Source organism: Leptonychotes weddellii, chromosome X (genome assembly GCF_054177405.1).
Source record: "Leptonychotes weddellii isolate Sample4059 chromosome X, ASM5417740v2, whole genome shotgun sequence".
In the NCBI taxonomy this organism is placed as follows: domain Eukaryota; kingdom Metazoa; phylum Chordata; class Mammalia; order Carnivora; family Phocidae; genus Leptonychotes; species Leptonychotes weddellii.
This window is the reverse complement of record NC_138385.1, coordinates 33,686,041-33,702,973: the sequence shown is the minus strand read 5'-3', so window position 1 is coordinate 33,702,973 and position 16,933 is coordinate 33,686,041. Positions and strand designations below refer to the sequence as shown.

At 35.0% G+C, this 16,933-nt stretch overlaps 1 protein-coding gene across 1 annotated transcript in view; it reads left to right on the top strand.

The window, feature by feature from the left end:
* The window catches only part of COL4A5 (collagen type IV alpha 5 chain), a 213,472-nt gene that overhangs the window by 167,804 nt on the left and 28,735 nt on the right, over positions 1–16,933 (top strand). The window contains exons 37-40 of the mRNA XM_081808437.1: positions 12,131–12,257; positions 15,300–15,380; positions 16,013–16,111; positions 16,638–16,688. Coding sequence (XP_081664563.1) covers positions 12,131–12,257; positions 15,300–15,380; positions 16,013–16,111; positions 16,638–16,688 — 358 coding nt within the window. The remainder of the gene's footprint in view (positions 1–12,130; positions 12,258–15,299; positions 15,381–16,012; positions 16,112–16,637; positions 16,689–16,933) is intronic.

Sequence of the window (16,933 nt, the reverse complement as noted above, 5' to 3'; positions counted from 1 at the left end):
TCAAAAACTAATGATGTAATGTATGGTGATTAACATAATATAATAAAATTTAAAAAAATGTAAAAAAAAAAATCAACCAGTATGAAACAATGTAAAACGAGAAGTCTTCTTTCCACGCATTTACATACCTTAAATTCATAGTTCTTCCCCAAGGGAACCACTTTTAGTAGTTGTCCACAAAAGACATTTTATATGTATATAAACATGAATATATGATAGATATTTCATCAATTTTAAGACTCAATTTTTTTACATTCAAAATCTCTGATATTGAGGTGCATCTTACAATGGAAAGCATCTTACAACTATAATTGGAAGCATTTTATTCAGTTACTAATTCATGAAATGATGCTGCACCTTCCAAATGTAGGTATCTTGTATTTTTATTTACACACATAAAATCATACTATATATCTGGTCTGGACCTAGCTATCATAACTTAGTAAGTCTTAGCAAACTTTCTTTATCAGCCCATAAATAAATGCCTCATTCATTTTCATAATTATATAGTATTTTATGTATGGGTTAACCATAAATAGTTTAACCTATTATGAATGCTGAGTTGTTTCTATATTTTCATGATTATAAACATATGTTGCTCTGAAGATTCTTACCCATATCTTACATACATATCTTAAGATTATTTGGTAAATACTTCCACAGAATAAATTCTGAGTAAAGTTGCTGGAACCCATCATATATATGCCTTTTTAATATTGATAATTACTAATTTTTCTCTTAAATATCTCTGCTGCTTCATACTATCTTGATCAGTATCAGAAATTTTCTATTTTCTCCTCATTTTACAAATATTGGGTATTATTAATCATTCTAATTCTGTCAGTCTAATGGGTGAAAAATAGAGTATCATTGTTTAAATTTGAATTTTCCTGGGCGCCTGGGTGGCTCAGTTGGTTAAGCGACTGCCTTCGGCTCAGGTAATGATCCCAGGGTCCTGGGATCGAGTCCCACATCGGGCTCCCGGCTCAGCAGGAAGCCTGCTTCTCCCTCTCCCACTCCCCCTGCTTGTGTTCCTGCTCTCGCTGTCTCTGTCTCTGTCAAATAAATAAATAAAATCTTTAAAAAAAAAAAATTTGAATTTTCCTAATTATGAATGAGATTTCTTTTCTTATGCTTATATCTCCTCTACAAATTGTCTGTTCATACTCTTGCCTCATTTTTAGGAGGGGATTTGGTTGTGTATTTCCTATTGATTTATGGAAGTACTTCATAAAGATGCATCCATTATCTATTATATATGTTGCAAATATTTTCTCCCGGTCATTTGTTTGTCTTATAACCCTGTTTATTGTGCATTTATCATGTAGAGTATAAAATTTTTACATAGGCAAATGTTAGTTATTCATTCATTCAGAATATATCTAATGAGTGTATGAGGTGCCTGGTACTGTTTTAGGTGCTGGAGATAGAAAACGAATGAAACAAACTCACTGCCTGTGCAGAGTTTGCATCTAGTCAATAAAATAAATATGTTTATAGTGTGCTAGAAGATATGGTAAAAGTTAAGTGAGGCTTGGGGATAGGAATTGCTGAGAATTGTTATATTTTGAATTAGAGTAGTAAGAGAAAGCTGCTTTGAATGCAGTTGATCTGGTGACATGCAGTGAGGGAATGAGTCATTCAAGCATCCTGAGGTGGGAGCATACCTGACACTTCTGAAGAACATACAGGTGGCTAGTGTGGTTTAAGCAGAGTGAGTGAAGTGAAACTAAGTTAGAGATGAGATCAGGTTGGTAATGGGAGATCGATTATCTAGAGCCTTGCAGATCATAGTAAGGGATTTTACTCCTGTGTGAAATGGGGAGTGACTGGAAGGAGTAACATGATTGTACTTAAATTTAAAAATATATCGTAGCTCCTATTTTGGAACTATATCATAGAGGAATAAGGATGAAAACAGTGGGACCACTTATGACACTATTTAAATAATACAGACCAGAGGTCTTGATGGCTTGGATCAAGGTGGTAGCAGTGGAAGTGATAAGAAACATTCAGAATCTGAATATATTTTCCAGGTCAAGCCAGATATCATGGGCTATGAGAGGAAAGATATCATGGATGACTCTAAAGTTTTTATCCTGAGCAAGTTTGAGAATGGAGTTGCTACATACTGAGATAGGAGAGATTTGGGGAAGCAGATTTGGTGGGAAAGATCAGGAGCATAATTTTCTGATTGTTATAAAAACTTCTATATCCTAATATTATAAAAATAGACCTCTGTCTTTTCTTCCAGTACTTTCATGATTTTGTTCTTTGTATTTACATCTTTAATCCATGGGCTTTTTCTCTATGATGTGTGAGGTGAGGAAGTAATATCATGTTTTCAAAATAAATACCCAGATAACCCAACCCCATATGTTATAGATTCCATTCTTTACTCATTGATTTGAAATTCCATTTAAAATTTTTTCTAAATTTTTTCATATATGTTTTTTTCTGGACTGAGCAAATGTTAACATTTATATAATGGAACTAAATTACCATAACTCATATCTGAATTTATAATGAATGTCAGCCAAAAAAAAAAACATATTTCAATTGGCAAATATCCACAGTATATTCAACTCTTCAAGCAAGAGGCTAACTTAGTTTCTTTCTCTATGCAGCCTTCAAGTATATTTCAGGAAGCAAATTCTACACTAAACTTAAGATACTTGCAGAGTTGATAAAACAGAAATCATGTATTTGAAGTAGTCTGTTGTTTCTTTCATATGGTATTGTTTTATCATATAATGGTGACACATTGAAAAAAATAAGATTTTATAGCTCAGTTCTTAGTTTGCACAGTTCTGATATGCACAAATTTGTTACCACAATTTAGTTAAATAACATCAGTCCACAACAACATAGTTCAAACTTAAGTTACCATGGTATATTAGCTCTTCATAAATCATAATCACTATAAATCCATAAATCACTGTATACATAACTTGTGTATCATAATCAGTGAACGATTATTTCACTTCTTTCAAATTCTGTCAGTGATTAGTCACCGTGAAAATGTTATTCCCTTAATGCTCTTATAACAAAGCATGTAGTTGTGTTGCCTCTTTGTCTCATTGATAAACCAATGTGAAATTTTAAAAATACGGATACTCAAAAGAGAAAATTAACCAATAAAGATGAAAGTGCAAAAAAAATTGGAAGTGATAATACTGGAAGTGACATTTAAAGCTAATATAAATAGGGTTACAGACAAAATAGCCAGCCATAGGAATATTGACACTGCCACCATTGAGAGACTTTAGAGGTGCAGACAAGGAAGTTAGTGAAAGCAAACTTAGCAATATATGACTTTTCTCTATACATGTATAACTTACATGAAGAGAGATTTTAAAGTTGTGAGAAAAACTTTTAAAGGTCATGGAACAATCATATTTTTCTCATTATTAAGATCTCTTTTACATGGTTTTAGCTTGCATCTTCATTTTTATAGTTCCATACTATTGTGCAAAGTGAGACTGCCTATATTATAGAGAGAGTAGAATTAAAGTTTCAGAAGACATAATAGTATGATTGGCGGATGTCAAGCATAAGAAAAAATTATATAATTAGTGAGTTGTTAAAAACAAGGATAGTGGTGGGGCAGTCCAAGAGGGTGGCATAAGAAGATACTGAACATACCTCTTCCCATGGACACAGCAAATCTGTAGCTACATAGGGAACAATTAATTCACTCTGAAAAAAGACCTGAAAACTAACTGAACAGCTTCCTTCACAACAAATAATAAAAGGGCAACATCAACGGGTAGCAGAGGCAGAAATATGGTCTCATCCAGAACCCCACCTCCACTACCCACAAGCAGAAGGGATCTTACAAATCTGGACCTCCTCCCTGAGGAGTTAGGGGTTCATGCCCCACATCAAGCACCCTAACCCCTGGGACCTGTAACAGAGAGACAATCCTCCAAAACATCTGGCTTTGAAAACCAAAGGGGCTTACATCCAAAGGGCTGTGGGGAACTGAGATGCATTTCTTAAAGGGCTTGCATGCAGACTCACCCACCTCAGGAACCAGTGCGAAAGCAGCAGTTTGAAGGTGCCTGTACTATTTGTGAAGGAGATTCATTTGCTAATATTAAAGCATCTGCCAGAGGGGCAGGAGTATGTTGGAACTCTCTTTGGAGTTGGAAGTGCTGGCAGGCACCATTTTTGTACTCTCCCTTTATCTTGATAGTACTGGCAAGTGTGACCAGCCCTGCACTCTCCCATTGCCCCACTAAAGATGGCAGGCAAGCACCAGCCCTAGATTCTCCTGTTGCCCTGCAAAAGAGCCACATACCAGTTCTGTGCTCTCCAGTGGCCCCCACAAAAGCCAGCAGGTGCATGCAGTCCATACTGGAGTCACTCCTTAATCATCAGGCTCTGGTGGCCAGGGGGCTTGCATTCCTAAATCCCACAAGACTGTAACAATCAGAGAGACAGTTCTTGGCATGCTACCACCCCCGCCCCAGAGCACTACACAGACAGCATACTGAAACAAATCCCCAGTCTGTCTGCGAAAAAGGTCTATTACTTGTCTTGGAGCTTCTGCCTGAAGGGCAGACTTAAAAGTTTGGCAAAGATCTAGAGGCTACAGGAGTGCTCTCAGGGAATGTAGGCTGGAGTATGCCATCTTTGCATTCTTCCTCAGCCTTGCTACAGCTTGCTGGTACCTCCCAGAAAGGATTTGGTACATTTGTCTGAAACCCTGAGTTTTTCAACACCTCCAGATCCACCTAGTCTGCAGGCCAGCAAGGTTTACTATTGTGGCACCACAGGACTATATATATTTGCATACTTTTAAACTGCTACCTCAGGATCTGGCTTCCAATCAGCCTGAAACTAGGTACTGACGGAGATTCCTCCCTTTAGAACACTGACAGGTCTTGGCACACCCTCAACAACTGGGACGTACCAAGAATAAATTAGGCTGCTTAGACAATTACAAAGATTTGAGAGACAATAGGAACTTAGGTCTAAGGTTGATGGATAAATTGTATCTTTTACACAAGGCTACTCCTTCAAGACTGGGGTAAGTAGCTGTTTTGCTGAAGAATACAATAACTGAATTGAAAAGTACACAGGAGGGGTTGAAAAGGAGACTACATGAAGCAGAAGAAAGTGATCTAGGAGGCAAGTGTGAAACTCACCCAAAGAGAATATCAAAAAGGAAAAAAAAAAAACTTCAAAAGTAAAGATAGCTTAAGGGACCTATGAGGCAACATAAATCTCAATAACATTTGCATTATAGGGGGTCCCAGAAAGACAAGAGATAAAGGAGAAGGAAATTTATTTAAAGAAATAATGGCTGAAAACCTCTCTAATCTGAGGAAGAAAACATTCAGATCAAGAAAGACCATAGAGACCCAAATAAGATGAACCCAAAAAGATCAACACTAAGACACATTATAAGTAAGCTGTCAAAAGTTAAAGAGAGAATCTTAAAAGCAGCAAGAGGAAAACCCCGTGTTATGTACAAGGGAACCCCAATAAGACTATAAGCAGATTTTTCAGCAGAAATTTTGTAGGCCAGAAGGGAATGGGACAATATATTCAAAATCCTGAAAGGAAGAAACTTCCAAACAAGAATACCCTCCCCAGCAAGGTTATCATTCAGAGTTGACAGACAGATAAAGACTTTGCCAGACAATCAAAAGCTAAAAGAGCTCATCACCACTAAACTGGCCTTACAGGAAATATTAAAAAGGGACTTCTTTAAGCTGAAAAGAAAGTGCATTAATTAGTGACAAGAAAACATATGAATGTATAAATCTCAAAGGTAAATCTATAGTAAAAGTAGTGGATTAATCACTTACAGATCTAGTATGAAGGTTAAAAGACAAAAGTAAAGTAGAAGTAACTCTAAGTACAATAATAAGTTAAGGGATGCACAAAATGAGAAGATGTAAAATGTGACATCAAAGACATAAAATGAGGGGGGAGTAAAAATGTAGTTTTCAAATGTGTTCAGACTCAAGTTACTATCAACTTAAAAAAGATTTTAATCTAGGCTGTTATCTGTGAGCCTCTTGGTAACCACAAAGCAAAAACCTATAATAGATCCACAAAAGATAATAAGAAAATATAATAGCATTAAAGAAAGTCATCAAACCACAACATAAGAGAGCAAAAGAAGAAGAAACAACAAAGAGGAACTACAAAACAGCCAGAAAAAAATTAACAAGATGACAGTAGGTACATACCTATCAATAATTACTTTAAGTGTGAATGGACTAAATTCTTCAGTCAAAAGACATTGCATGACTGACTGGATTTTTAAAAAGACCCAGTTAATAGGCTACCTACAAGAAACTCACTTTAAGTATAAGGACACACCCAGACTGAAAGTAAAGGGCTGGAAAAAGATATTCCACACAAATGGAAACCAAAAAAAAACTGTATCACACAAAATAGACTTTTAAACAAAGACAGTATTAAAAGACAGGGGAATTACATATGATAAAGGGATCAATCTAATAAGAGGGTATAACATTTGTAAATATTAATGCACCCAACATAGAAGCACCTAAATAAATAAATATTAACAAACCTAAAGGGAAAAATTGACAGCAATACAGTTAATAGTAGGGGACTTTAATATCCCACTTACATCAGTGGATAAAGATTAAACAACATGCTACTGAACAACCAGTGAGCCAAAGAAGAAATCAAAGGAGAAATAGAAAGAATACCTTGAGAAGAATGAAAACAGAAATACAACTTTCAAAAATCTATGGTGTGAAGCAAAAGCTGCTCTAAAAGGGAAGTTCATAGTGATACAGGCCTACCTCAAGGAACAAGAAAAATCTCAAACTAAATTTACATCTAAAGGAACAACAAGAAGAAAAACAAATGAAGCCCAAAGTTAGTAGAAGGAAGGAAATAAAAAAAGGTCAGAGTAGAAATAAATAAAATAGAGACTAAAAATAGAGCTGGTTCTTCGAAAGGATAAGCAAAATTGACAAACCTTTAGCTAGACTCACCAAGAGGGGGGCTCAAATAAAAAATTAAATTAAATTAAATCAGAAATGAAAGAGAAGGATTTACAACTGACACCACAGATATACAAAAGATCATAAGACTATTACAAATAATTATATGCCAACAAATTGGGAGAGCCTAGAAGCAATGAATAGATTCCAATAAACATACAATCTTCCAAGATTGAATCATGAAGGAATAGAAAATCTGAATAGACCGATTACTAGTAAACAGATTGAATCAGTAATCCAGAAAACCTCCAAAGAAACAGAAATCCAGAACTACACAACTTCACTGGTGAATTCTACCAAGCATTTAAAGATTTAATATGTATCTTTCTCAAACTTTTCCAAAAAATTGAAGAAGAGAGAACACTTTTGAACTCATTTTATGAGGCCAGCATTACACTGATACCAAAACCAGTCAAGGACACCACAAAAAAAAGAAAATTACAGGCCGGTATCCCTGATGAACATAGATGCTGAAATGCTCAACAAAATATTAGCAAACCAAATTAAACAATACAACAATTAAAAGGATCATATACCACAATCAAGTGAAATTTATTCCAGAGATGCACAGATGAGGTTTACATCTACAAATCAATCAATATGATACATCACATTAATAAAATAAAGCATAAAAATCATATCATTTCAATAGATGCAGAAAAGGTATTTGACATAATTCAACAACCATTTATGATAAAAACTCTCAACAAAGTGGGTATATAGAGGGAATGTATTGCAACATAATAAAGGTCATACATGAGAAGCCCACAGCTAACATCATACTCAGTTGTGAAAAGCTGAAAGTCCTTCCTCTAAGATTAGAAACAAAACAAGGATGCCCACTTTTGCCACTTTTATTCAAAATAGCATTGGAAATCCTAGCCAGAGCAATTAGGCAAGAAAAAGAAATGAAAAGCATCCAAATTGCAAAAGAAGGAGTAAAAACTGTCACTATTTGCAGAAAAATAAATGTATATGTGTGTATGTATATTTATACTTTATATTTATTAAAAAAACCCTAAAGACTCCACCAAAAACTGTTAGAGCTAGTAAATTCAGTAAAGTCACTGGGTACATAGTCAACATGCAGAAATCTGTTGCATATCTATATACTAACAACCAACTATCAGAGAATTTAAGGAAACACTCCCATTTATAATTGCATCAAAATGAATAAAATACTTAGGAATAAATTTAACTGAGGAGATGGAAGACCTATACTCTGAAAACTATGTCATTGATGAAAGAGATTGAAGATACAAATAAATGTGAAATTATTCTATGCTCATGGATTGGAAGAATTAATATTGTTAAAATGTCCATATTACCCAAAGCAATATACTGATTCACTGCAATCCTCATCAAAATCCCAATGCTATTTTTCAAAGAAATAGAAGAAATAATCCTAAAATTTGTATGGAACCACAAAAGATTCTGAATAGCCAAAGCAATCTTTTTTTTTTTTTTTTTAAGATTTTATTTGTTTGACAGAGACACAGAGAGGGAACACAAGCAGGGGGAGTGGGAAAGGAGAAGCAGGCTTCCCGCAGAGAAGGGAGCTGGATGCAGGGCTCAATCCCAGGACCCTGGGATCATGACCTGAGCTGAAGGCAGACGCTTAATGACTGAGCCACCCAGGCGCCCCTAGCCAAAGCAATCTTGAGAAAGAACAACAATGCTGGAGGTATCATACTCCCTAATTTCAAACTATATTACACAACTATCTATAGTAATCAAAATAATATGGTATTGGCATTAAAACAAACACACAGATCAATGCAATAGAACAGAGAGCCCAGAAATAAACCCACACAAATATAGTCAGTTTATGACAAAGGAAGCAAGAATATACAATGGGGAAAGCACAGTTGCTTTAATAAATGGTGTTGGGAAAAGTTACAGCCACAGGCAAAGAATGAAACTAGACTACTATCTTATACTATACACAAAAATGAACTCAAAATGGATTAAAGATTTAAATGTAAGACCTGAAACCATAAAACTCCTAGAAGAAAACAGGCAGTAAGCTCCTTGACATTGGTCTTGGCAGTGTTTTTCTGGATGTGTCTCTAGAAACAAAGGCAATAAAAGCATAATAAACAAGTTTGGCTACATCAAACTAATCTGCACAGCCAGGGAAGTTGCCAAGTGAAAAGGCAACCTACTGAATGGGAGAAAATATTTGCAAATCATATGTCAATAAGGAGTTAATATCCAAAATATGCAAAGAACTCATACAGTCATTAAAAATGAAACAAAGAATCCAATTAAAAATGGGTAGAGAAACTGAATAGACATTTTTCCAAAGAATGCATACTAAGGGCCAACAGGTACATGAAAAGGGCCAACAGATATTTGACATGACTAATCATCAGGGAAATGCAAATCAAAACCACAATGAGATATCACTTCACACCTGTTAAAATGGCTATTATCAAAAAGACAAGTTTTAGCAAGTGTTGGCAAAGATGGTGAGAAATGGGAAGTCTTGTGTACTGTTGGTGAGAATGTAAATTAGTACAGCCACTATGAAAAATAGCATGGAGGATCCTCAAAAAAATTAAAAAAGAACTATCATATGATCATCAATTCAACTTCTGGATATTTATCTAAAGAAAATGAGAACACTAACTTGAAAAGATATACACATCCCCATATACATTGTACTATATTTACAGTAGTCAAGATGTGGAAGCAACTTAAGTGTCCATTGGTATATGAATGGATAGAGAAAATGTGGGATATATATACAAGGGGGTTTTACTGAGCCATATAAAAGAATGAAATCTCACCATTTGTGACAACATGGATGGACCTTGAGGGTATGATGCTAAGTGAAATAAGTTAGAGAAAGACCAATACCATATGATCTAATTTATATGTTTAATCTAAAAATAAATAAGTAGACAAAAATTTTTAAAGAATGAGCTAATAGATACAGAGAACAAAGTTGTGGTTGCCAGATATGGGGGTGGAATATTGGAGGGTGGGTGAAATGGGTGAAGAGGGTTAAAAAGTACAGACTTAGCTATAAACTAAATAAGTCATTGGATGTAATGTACAGCATAGTGACTATAGTTAATACCGTATTGTATATTGAAAGTTGCTAAGAGAGTAAAAAAAAAAGTTTTTATCACAAGAACCAAAAATTTTATAACTATGTATGGTGATGGATGTTAAATAGATTTATTGTAGTGATCATTTTACAATATATATAAATATCAAATTGTGTTGTATACCTGAAACTAATGTTATATGTCAATTTTATCTTAATAAAGAATTATATCAAAGGTTAACATTTGAACAAATGTAGATATTTGTGGCTTAAGTCTATTCAAGTCCTATCAAGCTTTTGCTTTGTAAATAGAATTTTCCTTTCTCAGAGTGATTTACAAGATTTCTGGCCAGTTTGTTGATGTTCTGAGTAAACTCTCCTTATTTTTTATTTCTTCTTGCTTACCATTTTGGAAGCTCATTGCTTTCTCTGAAAGTGTATGAATGATAAAAACTTAGATAAAACTTAAACTAGCAAATTGTAGTCCTTTTCAGAAGCCCTGGTGAAATATTTACTTATTTAGAATAGGGCCGTAGAGTGGTGAGAACTGTAGTGGGGAACCAAGTGCTAGTTGAAATTAAGAGATTTGGGTTGTTTGTAGAATTTAACATACTTTATCATAAATCACCAGGAGCTTGTTTATTGCCTTTCAAGTTTACCATTAGCAGACTATTGGAATTTTCTTCTTGTTTTTCATTTTGATATATAAATGTCATTGGTTCATGAATAACAAGAAGAATTATGATAGTTTATTCAAAGCTTCTCTGTGTAAATATCTAAGGTGGAACCAGTTCAATCCAGAATTTAATTGTATACCTATTATGTGTGTAAAAATGTGCTAGATGTTATATGCAAACAATGAATCATGAATCACATTACATCAAAAACTAATGATGTAATGTATGATGATTAACATAACATAATAAAATTTTTAAAATGTGCTAGATGTTTGATTTATAAGGGTTCAGACCAAAATACATATATTCCCAGCCCAATGGGATGTAAGGAGAAAAGGAATTAGTTAAAAAGGCTTTTGCCATAATGCAGAATCATTTGAGTCACAAATAGATGATCTTATTCACCTAGACAAGCACAAGCACTAAATGGAGAAGGAAGTATTCAGTAGATGATGTTGAACAGTGACACTTTGTTGGAGAGGTCATGATCCTCATGAGCAAAGCAGTGGACACTGGTAGATTTAGAGTTACAGCATGTTCTCATTGTTATCGGGGAAAACTTGTTTTAACTTGTGAAAGTGGGTATGAATTCTAAGGCTCTATTAGAAGGAAACATAATGCAAAAGTTCACTGAGCAAAAGTGGTTACATATGAATTGTCCCTGACTCCAAAGGAATGTTCAGTGTAGTTGAAGAATCAAGACATGCATATGTGAAACCATTATTGATTTGACAGAATAAGAACCTTCCCTACATTCTTAGCATAAGCTTTCTTTGTCCTAGAAGGCTTCATGGAGGATATGGGATTTGAGATGTTCACTGAAGAATTGCTAGACTTACTCATGTTAAGATTAAATTTACTTTTTGCAGTAGAACCTACTGTAACTACTGTTGGACATAATTATTGTAAGCAGTGAATTTCATTGTAGCATACTAGGGATAACAATCACAGGTTCAAATCAGACTATCTGGATCCAAATGCAGACCCCACAACTTATTAGTTGCAACACTGTAAAATGGGATAGTGTATTTCTTACCAAACTGTTAAGGATTAATGAGATAATACATTTACATATTTTAGAAATAGCATGAACTCTGGAGTCTGACAGACTTGGTACAAATTCTAATTCTGCTGCTTGCTAGAGCCATTAGGCACTTGAGTTCTCCAAGATTCAGTTTTCTCATTTATAAATAGAGATGATAAAGCCTAACTCAAAGAGCTGTTGTGATGATTAAACAAAGTATTTTCAGGCTAAATTTCTACAAGTAATTAAACAAAACATATTATGTAAAGCACTTAGCAGAGTGCCTGACATATAATAAAAGCTCTATAAATAATGTTATGTTGTTATACAATCTAAGTCATGTAGAAACTCAGTTTTATCTTCTTATTCGTGGTTTTAGGGTGAACCTGGTCTGCCTGGATACCCAGGAAACCCTGGAATCAAAGGTTCTAGGGGAGATACTGGTTTGCCTGGATTACCAGGGACCCCTGGAGCAAAAGGACAGCCAGGCCTTCCTGGATTCCCTGGTAATATTCCTTTTCTTAAATGCTTCCTTCTCTCCTTCCTATCAACTCTAACCCATACCACAGAGCAACTTATTTGGCAGACTGCTATTCTGTTTCCCAATGAGATACTGACTAGCAACATCATCTTGAACCAGCTCTTTAACTTTTCTTTGCCCAAATTTCTTTCTGTATAAAATGAGAATGAGTATTACCAGCTCAGCAGGACAATATCCTCTGGGCAAAAACTGTTTGGTAGAGCATTTTTCAATCTTTGACTGCTAGCCACAAGTCAATTAGGAGACCTTACTATTTTTGTAGGTGATAATATACACTACCAGATCTTAGCTTGCTGCTGATTCTCTTAGAAAGTTGTGCTCAGGCACACAGTTAGGTGGCTTTTGGTAGGACAACTGTTCAGTTCTTTTATATGACAAGGACTGAGTCATGCAAGCAAAGGGACTTAGCATTATAGTCAAGTAAGTAGCCTGAACTACAGTTATACTATCTGCTCTGTTTATGCTTGTATTTAATTTGTTCGTTTGTTTGTCTTTTGGATCGCACAGTGGCATGGATAGAGTGGGCCTTTGGTTATCTTTTCCTTAACGTTTTATTGAAGTATAATGTAGAGTAAAATGTACAAGACTATAGATGAGTTTTCACCCGTATATATATACATGTGCCCACCACACTTATCAAGATATAAAATAGTTTCCTTGCTCCATAAAGTTTTACCCATGCCCCTTCACAGTGAAACCACCCCCCCGCCAAGGTAACACTACTATTACCATCAAGTAATTTCACCTGTTTTTGAAATTCATATAAATGGAATCATACAGTATATATCCTTCTGTCTGGCTTCTTTCACTCATGCCTGTAAGATTCATTTGTCTTGTTGCATGTGTCAGTAGTTTTTTTTTTTTTATAATTACTCTGTAATAGTACATTGAAGAAATACATAATAATCAATAACCCATTCACCTGTTGATGGACTCCTGGGTTGTTTCCAGTTTGAGACTATTAAAAAAAAGATGCTATTAACATTCTTTGACATGTCTTTTGGTGGACATACATACTCATTTCTCTTAGACAATAACTTGATAGTAGAATTACTGAATCATAGAGTAGGTATACGTTTAACTTTAGTAGATGGTGCCAGTTTTCCAAAGTGGTTTTATAAATTACAGTCTCACATGCAATCTATGAAATGTTCCTGGGTGGCTACTGGTGGCTTGTCATGATTATATTGTGGTTAGTACTTTGTATTGTGAAATGTCCAGTTGCCCATGTCCTCACCTCATTTGGTATTGTCAGTCTTTATAATTTTAGCTGTTCTGGTGGGTACATAGAAGTGTCTCATTGAAGTGTTAATTTACATTTTTAAATGAATAACAATATTAAACACCTTTCCATATTCTTATTGGCCCTTTGGATAGCATCTTTTTGAAATGCCTGCTCCATGTTGTTTTGCTCACATTTATTGGATTGTTTACCCTTTTTTCTTATTGATTCAGAGTAGTTCTTTATATATTCTGGATATGAGTCCTTGTCAGATACATGTATTACAAATATGTTCTTTCTGTCTCAAATTTGCCTTTCATTCCTAATGCTGTTGTGTGATGACGTTTTCTTTTTTTTTTTTTATTTGAGAGAGAGAGAATGAGAGACAGAGAGCACGAGAGGGAAGAGGGCAGAGGGAGAAGCAGACTCCCTGCTGAGCAGGGAGCCCGATATGGGACTCGATCCCGGGACTCCAGGATCATGACCTGAGCCGAAGGCAGTCGCTTAACCAACTGAGCCACCCAGGCGCCCCAATGATGACGTTTTCTTAATACTGTTGTGTGATGAACAAAAGTTGCTAATTTTTTTTTCAAAAGTTAATTTTAGTAAAGTCCAGTTTATTAATTTTCTTTCATAGTTAGTGCTTTTTGTGCCCTATTATAAAATATTTGCCTACTCAAGTTTATGGACGTATCCTTCTATTTTTTCTGTAACGTTTAAGGTTTAAGCTTTTATATTTAGGTTTATGATTTGTTCGAATAAAAATATTTTTATGGTGTGAAGTAGGGGTCAAGGTTCATTTTTTTTCAAACAGATATTCAATTGCTCCACACTCGTTTTTTTTCTTTTAAAGAACCTGGGATCTTCTGTTCTGCTCATCAAAAGACATCATTAAGGAAATGAATAGGGAAGCCACAGACTTGCAAAACATATATCTGACAAATGACTGATATCTGGGATATATAAAGAACTTATACAATTCAATAATAACAAGATATACAATCCACTTTTTTTAAATGGGGAAAACTATGAACAGACGTTTCACAAAAGAAGATATATGGATGGCCAATAAGCACATGGAAAGGTGATCAATATTATTAGCCATCAAAGAAATGCAAATTCAAACCACAATGAAGTAGCACTACATTCCTACCAGAATGGTTATTATTAAAACAACTGATATCACCATATGTTGTACAAGGATCTGAAGCAACTGGAATTCTGAAACATTGTTGTGAGTGTCAATTAGTTTGGCAGGTTTTTTCTTTTTAATAAGATGCACCATATGCCTACTCTGACTCAGCAGTTCCATTCCTATCTAGGTATTTATCCAAGATAAATTAAGACATATATCCGCAAAAATACTGGTGCAGAAATATTCATAGCAGTGTTACTCATAATAGCTAAAAACTGGAAGTAGAACAGATTTCCGTAAATTGAATAGATATTCATAATACCTAAAACCTGACAATGACCCAAATGTCTGATAATAGATGAATGGATTAAAAAATTGGTATATCCATACAGTGGAATCCTACCAGTTCTACCAATGTAATATTTTGGTGATTATTTTTATTATGAATATATAATAATGCCAGCCTCTGGATAAATCACTTTAAAACTTAAAATTATTCTTAAAAATATTGAGCAAATACCAGCATCTTCCTTGTTTTTCCCCCTATTCTTCACTGTTTCTGTGCTAACTCTATAAATTGTAAGTTTGAGTTGTAACTCTTAAAGCAATGCAGTTTTTCTTCTATTACTAAATTGAACTCTTTATTCTAGGAACCCCAGGACTTCCTGGAGCAAAAGGTATTAATGGTCCTCCTGGGAACCCTGGCCTTCCAGGAGAACCTGGTCCTGTAGGTAAGCATGAAACCTAAGGATTAGTTGTAAAACTAAGGCTCATATTCATTTTGGGAAAGTCAAACCATTTCTGGGAGCTGTGAACAGTTTCAAGACAAAGGAACTTAGTTCTACTTGTTAGGTACAAAGGAAACAACTTTTTTTTTTTAAGTGAACAACTCTTAAAAAAAGTTACTTAAAATTATTACTTTGGAACCTTATTTGGGGGGGCTCTTTCCAGGGAGAGTTATTTCAAATATCCTACAATTAGTGGAAGCTCTGGTATTTTTCGGAATGGCAAAGTGTAGCACTGTTGTTTACTGAGTTCTAAAGCAAGCCACTTCTCTGGCCCCACATATGAGGCCTATAATAGCACCCCATTCCACCCCCACACCTTACCCTCCTTGATATTCTAAAGCTAGATTAAAATGAGAAACTGGAAGTTTTTGGTTACTGAGTGAATGATAAAGTTCTTCCTTATTAGCCTTTATTCCTTCTGTGCTTCTTTTTCACAAGTCGTCATTTAAAGGGGTGTCTCGGGTACTTTGTGTCATTTGGATAGAACTATTTGAAGCTAGTATGGAGAGAATGGGGAATATGGAAGGAAAGGGAATTGGGAGGATAGGTATAACCTGCTGTACCCTGTGCTTTAGGTGGTGGAGGTCGTCCTGGGCCACCAGGGCCTCCAGGTGAAAAAGGCAACCCAGGTCAAGATGGTATTCCTGGACCAGCTGGACAGAAGGGTGAACCAGGTGCTATATTTTTTCATTGTTCCTAATTTTCTAATTTCTTCCTTGTCTTCTTTAACTTTTGCCCTTTTTCACCCACAATGAAATTATATCTTCTTTCTTAACCTCTAAGCTGCTATACACTTTTCCCTTCCTAAGTACCTTCTTGCACTCTACTGAGAATATTACTTCACGTTTATCCATCAGGTTGCCTCCTTATAAAAAACTCCATATCCTTTCTTGCCCAGTTTTTCATGTGAAGAAGTTACCCAGCTCTTTTTATCCTTTCTGGATGACCTCATTTCACTATGCAATCTATATTCCATTTATAGATCTATATGTATATAAAGATATATTTAACACTTATCACAAGTAGAATATGTCTTTATAGTTTTCTCATGTTTGAATTGTGGTTCCATGTTGAAAACAAATCTTCTGCATGTTTCATATAACATAGTAGCACTCAGTAAAAAACTGAATGAGCCAAAATAATTTGTCCTTGTTTCATTTATTATTATCTATTTGAGAGTTTGGATTTATGCTCTGACAGGTCAGCCGGGCTTTGGAATCCCAGGACCCCCTGGACTCCCAGGACTTTCTGGTAAACTTTCATAAAACATACTAGATCAGTCCATATAAAGAGAATGTGCTCCAGTACATTTATTTTTCCATCTTCACCACTTACTGTTATAAAATGCACATACAACCCCAGAAAACTCAAAGCTAAAGTTATATCTTAAAGCAGTTCTTAATTAACAATTTAGTAGAAAGAGTTGTGCTACATAAAAATGCATTCTTAAGGAAATTTACATATAAATATCCCTTTGTTAATTTCATAAGTAACTG